Source organism: Ciona intestinalis, chromosome 13 (assembly GCF_000224145.3).
Source record: "Ciona intestinalis chromosome 13, KH, whole genome shotgun sequence".
Classification (NCBI taxonomy): Eukaryota; Metazoa; Chordata; class Ascidiacea; order Phlebobranchia; family Cionidae; genus Ciona; species Ciona intestinalis.
Window position 1 is genome coordinate 171,740 of NC_020178.2, and position 8,875 is coordinate 180,614.

At 35.0% G+C, this 8,875-nt stretch overlaps 1 protein-coding gene across 1 annotated transcript in view; it reads left to right on the forward strand.

The window, feature by feature from the left end:
- Positions 1 to 1,416: 1,416 nt before the first annotated feature.
- LOC100178021 (telomere-associated protein RIF1-like) overlaps positions 1,417 to 8,875 on the forward strand; it is a 16,500-nt gene continuing 9,041 nt past the window's right edge. The window contains exons 1-14 of the mRNA XM_026837325.1: positions 1,417 to 1,433; positions 1,570 to 1,697; positions 2,276 to 2,443; positions 2,528 to 2,608; positions 2,896 to 3,027; positions 3,515 to 3,704; positions 4,241 to 4,393; positions 4,680 to 4,764; positions 5,045 to 5,193; positions 5,828 to 5,886; positions 6,031 to 6,164; positions 6,499 to 6,609; positions 7,232 to 7,380; positions 7,656 to 7,819. Of these exons, the coding sequence (XP_026693126.1) occupies positions 1,609 to 1,697; positions 2,276 to 2,443; positions 2,528 to 2,608; positions 2,896 to 3,027; positions 3,515 to 3,704; positions 4,241 to 4,393; positions 4,680 to 4,764; positions 5,045 to 5,193; positions 5,828 to 5,886; positions 6,031 to 6,164; positions 6,499 to 6,609; positions 7,232 to 7,380; positions 7,656 to 7,819 (1,664 nt within the window). The 5' untranslated portion in view covers positions 1,417 to 1,433; positions 1,570 to 1,608. The remainder of the gene's footprint in view (positions 1,434 to 1,569; positions 1,698 to 2,275; positions 2,444 to 2,527; positions 2,609 to 2,895; positions 3,028 to 3,514; positions 3,705 to 4,240; positions 4,394 to 4,679; positions 4,765 to 5,044; positions 5,194 to 5,827; positions 5,887 to 6,030; positions 6,165 to 6,498; positions 6,610 to 7,231; positions 7,381 to 7,655; positions 7,820 to 8,875) is intronic.

The window sequence follows — 8,875 nt, forward strand, 5'->3', positions numbered from 1 at the left end:
ATTAACACGCGTGGTATACGCTGCAGAGCCGAGTTACTCGCTGACATTTGCCCTGTCAATCAAATCCAAGTGATAATGCGAATGTGACGTCATAATCATGCGCGATTCGTCTTTCGATTGTTTTTCAACGAGTTGTTGCACCTCATGCTCGCTGTCGAGTTTTTATAATGGCAAAATTGGATTACGAATACTCTACAATAACGGTGTTGTAGCCTAAGCATAATTTTTAATAAAATTTATTTTTTGTAATACGTAATGGGTAAATCTATGAACCACAAAATTAGGATGTTGATTGTCCGCAAAGTTACATATGTGATAACTTGTAAGCGGGTAGGACTCGTACGAGTTGTATGCACAGAAAACCCGTGTTTTAACGACTGTCGTTTTGCTGCTAATTGTTGTTTTAATTAATTAAATCTATGCTATGGTTTTCAAATAGAAAAATTATATGACGTTTCCTTTATGAAGTTTCCTTCATAATCTACAGCACACAAATGTACGTCGCGATATACTGTAACACACATGCTGTATACGAGTTTCGCAATAAACGAGTTTTGCAACGTCATCAGTTTCCACACAGCTAGCTAAACTTGCATTTGAAATTATTCAATAAAACATATTATACTCGTAAGTTGGCGAAACTTTTCCGTTTTCCATAAACACGATAACGTGTTATAACGTATTTACCTCTTCAAATACGATAGCGAAGATTAAATTATTAAAACAACGAAGGAACTAGCAGCAAAACGACAGTAAAAACTACTTGAGTAAAAATGTAAAATAATAAGCTTGCTGCCGAACATACAGATACAGTAAACTCGTAAAATTATTTTAAAATATAATTATAAAAAAACTAGAAATCTTAATCTAGTAACACTTATCGGTACAGTACTGACAAAACATATAATATTTAACATTTTAAATTTTTGAACAGCCATAGGGTAGGTCCTACAGTAAGGCACGTCATGGAACCTAACATTTAAGACACAGTTTTAAACCTGCTATGATTTAAAACCAACTATCCGCCTGAAAATGCTATTGTACATAAGTACAGTTACACCAACACTGCGTAACTTTGAATGCTATTTTTTAAATTTAAAACAGACGTTTACACGCAGCGAGAAACGTATTACTCCCAAACAGAATCCAAATTTAAAATAAAAACTTTTAAAACTACGAGTTTGGTATTTCATTGTATTATATACGTCATAATCGGTTGAAACTCTCGAACCTAAACTATTTGTACGTTATAATGATGTTTGTTGATGAACCTGGGTTCAATTTGCTGTAGCGAACTCGGGATTTTTTACATTAATTTGGCGCCAAATAGAACCCGCGAGATTTTTTGATCAATTTAGTTTGTTTTTTTCTTTACTTTTTCGTGACTTTAAGCTATTTAAAAAAGTAATTGTAGAAAGGAAAGGATACTATCGGTAAGTAATCGTGTCATGTGCTGATGGAATTTTTTAAAATTTGTTAAGTTGTATTTTGTCGCTGCATTTAAACGTATACAAATGTACTGCGCGATACGTCAGGTATTTACTTTAAAAAATTACATTCAATTGACAGATTTGTTTAAATCTAAAAAGTTTATATTATTCTGGCGAAATGTCAGGAAAACTTCAAAGTTATCTGAATGATTTATCCAAGAAGGAATGTCCGAGTGAAAGAACTCAAGTTTTTAAATCGATTATTCGGTAAATATTCTTCTTTTTTGTTAAATCAATTATATATTTATATATATATTATATGTGAACATTTTTCCTTATGTTTTTATGGTAAATTATGTTCTAAATTATGCTCTGTTCTAAATCCCCGTCTGCAGAGGCAGTCTGCACAGTATGGCAGGTGCACGCGCGATTTTTTTACAGACTTTTGGTGATGCACGCCACAATTTGTCCCACGCACGCCAATTAATTAAACAAAGAAAAAAATACGTAATAAATTAAGTAAGATTTCCTAACGTGGCTTAAAAATGTACATGCTTTGCACCTCTGCAGACTGGCTGAATTTTTAAACAGACTGGCTGAAGAGTATGGTGGCATCTTGTTGTGCAAGATGGTGCTATCATTAAAAATCTGCATTTATGCCACGTTGGGAAATCTTACTTAATTTATTACGTATTTTTTTCTTTGTTTAACTAATTGGCGTGCATGGAACAAATTATGGCGTGCATCACCAAAATTCTGTAAACAGAATCCCTCGTACTGCCAAATACTGTGCAGTCTGGATATCTCATTTGGGACTTTCTAATCATAATCATAATATACTTCAGATTATTAAAAACGTCGTCAACAAGTTTAAAACAATCGAAACTTCTTGCTCAACAACTGGCTTTGGATTTTGGACGAGAAACTGCTGAGTCATCGAACATATTACTCAGCGTTATTCATGCTCTGTTTGATAGTGATGTCACAGACAGGTATGCGGCCGACAATCCTAGGTTTGACAACTATGAATATACAAATATTGTTTTATGTTTTTCCTTCCACCACATCAAGTTACTTCCATTCATTTAACTTCACAGAACGGAACACACGGATCTGCGATCTGAAATTTTACGAAACTTTCCTGTTTTTCTTAAGAACTCAAAATCTTCCCAAGCAAAGTAAGTGGTTTCATAGAAGGTGTTGGAGGTCTAAACTTTTAAACAGGGGTGACATCATTTGTTTAACATCCCAGTTTTAAATGTCACTCCAGATTTTACCCTGCTGTTAGATGTCTAAACAAACTAGCAGAGCCAAAGTATATTGCATTCACCACATTAATCAATGAGGTTTCCTATGTTTGACAACTATTAGTGTAACTGTATTTTAACAATGTCACCCCAAGCAGAAAAAAGCCAGAAAGTCTCTTTAGTGCACCTTGCAACATAAACATATTTCATATTTACAGATTATTGAATGAATTAACAAACCATAATATTCCGCCAACCATGGTTGCCCCGTACGTTGAAGATATTATTGTATCCGTTGCAAGTATTAGTGATGTAACAATTGCTGATCAAGTGATCACCGTTATTGCAAGGTAAGGTTTATTGTGTTGGATGATTAAAACTCATTGAACGAAACAAATGATATTCCCACCACAAAAAAAAGAATGTAACATGAGGTTTACGTAGCAAGTTTGGTAAAGGTCACACGTATGACTGTTACTTATTTATAAAAGTCTATTTTTAAATCTATTTATACAAAACCTAATGTGTGGTGCAATAAAGCATCTTTTTTTTATGTATTACACTTTATTTTTTATAAAACAAGGGAACCCTGAATTCGCCCTTTTTTAAAAATTAAAATGTGTTTTTATTTCGAATTTAAATGATTTTTTTCCTTCTAAATTTATATGAATTTTATTCTAAATTAAATTGTTTGTTTTTTTCTAAATGTATTTGACTTTTATTCTAAAATGAATTGTTTTTTTTGCTAAATATAAATAATTTCTTCCTTTTTTTAAAAGTTTTAAGGGCACCAACCCCTTAAACCCCCTGTAAACCCCATACTTGAATGTATTTTAGATTCCTGTCCACCAACCAAGATGAAATGTTGACTTGCATTAACATTTGGTTGACCAAGTTACTTTCATACACCTCCCACCAAGCATCATCAACTCGTATATCTGCTGTTAGTGTTATTGATGATCACATAGATAACATTGTTAAGCATCGTGATGTCATAATGCATTCATGTGCGGGAACGTTGACCAAGGTATAAGAAGTTGATTCTTGTGGCATTTATGTTGTTTGTATTTATATATGACATATTAAATGTTATTTACTTTATCCTCGCGTGGCTGGAAAACGACAGTCGTTATCACACCCCAGGACACATACGCCCACAATGGTAGCAGGGACGGGCCTTGATTCCATTACCGCTGGGTTAGAGGCAGGTGCGCTAACCACTTTGCCACGGCGGCGGACAAATATTGTATGTAATATGCAAAGGCGCGTTATTTTTGCAAAGAAGACAAGTCACCCATAAGTTTTGGTATAAAAAATTTATGCCTACATTCAAGTTATTTTAGTTGTCTTGTCACATTAATAACTTTAATTGAAAATAGACTGATCATTCCATTGAACTACTGTATATTGTTTATTTGAGTTCAATACTAAAAGTTGTGTCAAAAATTCAAGAAGTTTTGTAAAACATCAAACAAATTTATTAAAAAAAATAAAAATTTGCTGCAAAAAAATAAACTTAAACCCTAACATTATGTATTTCCACCTATATTGCTCTCGCTCCAGATTTGCTTCCCAGCGTTGAAACCTCTTTATTCGAACGACGACGCTCTTAAGGAAATCCTCTCATCCCAAGTCATTGTAATCATGAAGATCGTAGGTGTTCAATTCAAACGTAGCAGTACGCTGCTTAATGCAACGCTCGAACCAGTTGCTAAGGTTCGTTATTTAAAGTGGTTTTTACTATACAGCTTAGCTGTGATTTTCTATTCTATATGGGTGAGGTCCTACAGTTGGGCACGCCATGGAACCTTTTAAACAAGGTTGCTATTCTAAGTGGGCCCATTACCCCAACACCCAGGTTGCTTCAACCCATTAGTGACAACTAGGTTGAAGCATATTTGAATGTCTTGCCCAAGGCCACATACACCCTACAACCGAAGAAATACCCAAACCCCATATTTAAATGGTTGATTTATCCTTGTTTTTTATTATTTCCATCCAGGGTTTCCGACACAGTAAAGATGAAATAAAAGTTTTATCGTTCAAAGCTTGGGAGCAATTAATTGAAGCGCTCGGTGAGGATAAAGGTAATGTTGGATAAATGTAGTTGTACAAAGTTGGCTTTGGTTCAAAGCATTTACTGCTACCATGTATGTATCTTTGGGCAAGACACCAATTGCTCCAACCCAGTGGTCACTAATGGTTTGTTTAAATTGTCAGCGATACATAAAAACAATCACCCAAAAAGTTACATCTGTGGTAACTTGTAAGCGGGCATGAGGTGTATGAAACAGAACACCCGTGTTATAACGACTGTCGTTGCCCGCCATGCGAGGATAAATAAATTAAACAACCATATTCCCCCAGAAATAATGTCATCGCCAAAATACATCAACCTTTTGACGCAACCGATTAAATTCAAAGCCAAGAATGAAGTTGTTTTGGAATCCATGATCCGAACAAGTTGGAAGTTGGTTGTGAAGTTGGAGGAAAAGATGGTGGATCTGTTTGAACTTGTGAGATGTTTATTATATTTGTTACTTTTTGTTACTTTTTACGTTTCAATAATGTGAATTACTTTTTTAGCCCTAAACCTCTTTTTTATATTAGTTAACAACCCTTTTTTACAATAACTTTTTTAATAATTTCCCCTTTTTTCCCACATTGATTGATAGACCTTATTAATAAGAAATGACTAAATACCCTAAAAAAGGTAAATATCGCAACTGTGTTTTTAACTGAAGTCCTTTTTTAAATGTGAATTGTTTTAAGACCCAGTATTTCAACATAATATAGATTTTACAGGATACTGGGTCTTATCTAGTCTAAAAATAATGAGTGTTACTGTAATCAAGTCTTGGGAATATACGTAACATTAGGGTTGGGATGGGATGCCAGTCATTAGTTCGGTACCTTAAAAAAGCTTGTGTTTGTTTACTTTAGGAGAGTTTTGCTTATTTAATAAACTCAGGTGTGTTTGGTATCAGTAATTATAATGTGCTTGAAAGAAATATAAAAAACGTCGGAAATACTCATATAGCTTGACTAAGTTGGGCCGTTTGAAAAAGCTGGTGTTTTTTACTTTAGTGAAGCTTTACTTTCTATAAATATTTCTCTAATTATTGTTAAATCCTCACTATTATCCACCAGGTATGCGCGTCGCTTATTGAGTTGTGTCTCGGTGATGTCTCGTCTAGAGATAAAACGAGGTAAATATGAATGGCTGAATAAACTAGCTGGTCAACGGCCGTTGTTATAACACAGTGTTATTTTTTATTATTTTATAACAAGGGTGTTGTTTTTTCATTTATTTATTTTTTTAATTTATAAATTAAGTTTAATCCTTTGCTTAGTCGTCGTTCTTCTCTTCGTTTTTCGCAACTTCGTCAAAATCTGCTGAGTCACTCTTCAACTCAGTTATTCAGCGCTGATGTCATCGGTCACATGATCATGGATGTTACCACGACAACGTATTCTCCTCGCTTGAGTGAGTTTCATGGATATCTTTAATTAATATTTTGGAATTTGTTGTTTGAATCAAAAAAAAGAAAGTAGCACCCTGGGTGTTGGGGTAATAGACCTACATCCCCGGTCTCATGCCATGTCTTACTGTAGGACCCTACTCTTATAGAATAGAATCTCTATTATTGAGTGTCTATAAACTGCCTCAGTGGGGTCTAGATGGTAGCACCCTGGGTGTTGGGGTAATAGACCAACTCTGGCCTAAACCCCAGGTCCCATGCCATACATGTAGAACTTCCCCATATAGACATATTAGACATTCCATCCACTTCTCTTCACAATAACCGCTGTTCCACCAGCCCCACTTCACTCCCCATACATCGGTAACCCGGCAGTTTTTCCTCGTTTCTCCTCAACACTGATTCCTGTCATCTGTGATGTCATAAAACATTTGCATCAACAACTGCCAGGTGAGATTTTATTTTTTGTTTATTTATTTTAACTTTTATTTTATTTAATAAAAGGTTAATTATTTTATGTTTATTTTACTTTAAGTTTATTTGTGTAGCTTATGCCTGAATATATTAATTTATTTTAACTAATAATTAAAACTCACTGTGGGTTTATTCTATGTTAACAGCCAAGCTTTTATTGGAAACTTTTCTTTGTTGTTTTAATTAATTTGATCTTCGCTATCGTATTCGAGAAGATAATTAAATTTTGTGCGGTTTCTTTTAGGTTTATTAAATAAAATATTTTATTAAAGATATAAATACACTATATATATATTTATTATTGATTTGTTTTTATATTTTAAACCTATTTACCACAGATGTTTGTTTTCAAAATTAAGCACATTTTTAAAATTGATTTTTTAAAACTTAATATTAATCTGTGGCAGCCTGACACGTGTGTGTGCGCTGACGCGTACACGAGTGCCTTTTTCTCACGTTTATCTTCCGTATAAATACCGCGTCTCATGTTCATTCGCCCTCTTAGTTTACCGCTCGCAATAAAACATCCAGCAACCGCTACAAATCGAACAATTGGTTTAAAAATTGATTTTAATCTTTTCATTTTTATTTCTTCCAGATGATTTCATCACTCAGTTGTGGAGTACGTTGGTTAATTGTGTTAATTGTTACGTCGCTAAGAAACGCGACACCGACATGTTTCGTTCATTGTTTAATTCGACCAATCAGATCGTTAACGAGTCTGTAGTTCCCCCTCGTGTGGCCATGGTAACCATTGTTTTATTTAAAATATATAAATATATATTTATATTTTTTTGTAATGTCATTATTTATGTTGTTTAAATTTTTTTGATTATTATTAATAACAACCTTTTTATTTTAAACCTTATTATTATTTTAAATAATTATTATTATAGCTAAACTCGGTTTTAGAATTTTTTATAAAATTTTGATTAGAGTAATTTAAAAATTTGTGAAAAATGTCGTAAAATTCACTGATGATGTCATAAGCCTACTAGTGATGTCATATTATAATTACACAGACACTGGTGTTCAGCCTTTCTTCTTTCCCGACCAAAATATTAAATTCCTCGCTCTATTACGCTGGTGATCGTGAGCTCGGCAACGTGCATGGGACCCCCGTGCTTAGTGTCATCAAGTTGTTGTTAACGCCCGCTATATTGGATGTTGTAACGGAGAATACCAGGTGGGTGGGTGGGGTTCAGGGTTCAAGGCCCGGTGCTGGTGAAACTGGCAATGTTTGTTTCTGGGCAGGATATTTAATTTTAGAGGTTTTGGGAAGAGGTAAAACTGGGGGATCTTGGGTTCAAATCCCAGTACTGGCGCTTGAGAAACATTTTTAAGGCGATATTAACATGTTAGAAAAAGAACGTGGGTGCTTGATTAGAATGCGTTAAACTAGTCGTGTCTTGTGTGTCTTTGGACAGGAAACGAAATACACCCTGTGTGTTTTGTGTATAGGAAGACACCCATGTTATAACTCGCCAAGTCGACAGCGAGCATGAGGTGTATGAATACACCATGTGTGTCTGGTGTATAAGAAGACACCCATGTTATAACTTGACATTGAGCATGAGGTGTAAGAATACACCATGTGTGTCTGGTGTATAAGAAGACACCCATGTTATAACTCGACAGTGAGCATGAGGTGTATGAATACACCATGTGTGTCTGGTGTATAAGAAGACACCCATGTTATAACTTGACAGTGAGCATGAGGTGTATGAATACACCATGTGTGTCTGGTTTATAAGAAGACACCCATGTTATTACTCGACAGTGAGCATGAGGTGTATGAATACATCATGTGTGTCTGGTGTATAAGAAGACACCCATGTTATAACTCGACGGTGAGCATGAGGTGTATGAATACACCATGTGTGTCTGGTGTATAAGAAGACACCCATGTTATAACTCGACGGTGAGCATGAGGTGTATGAATACACCATGTGTGTCTGGTGTATAAGAAGACACCCATGTTATAACTCGACAATGTACATGGCGTGTATATGAATACAACATGTATGACGTATGTAATAAACCACATTATCTCCTCAGACATTCGAGGCACGATTTGGCCAAACCTGGCACTGTGCGGTTGGTTCAAACTTTGGCAGTGCCATACATCACATAACGAACGAATACATCGAAGTCTCTATGCCACAAGTGTCTGTGCTGTTGTTTAGATGCAGCATACCCAACAGTGGCGATCATGACGTCACACACACGCTACTTCCCTGAT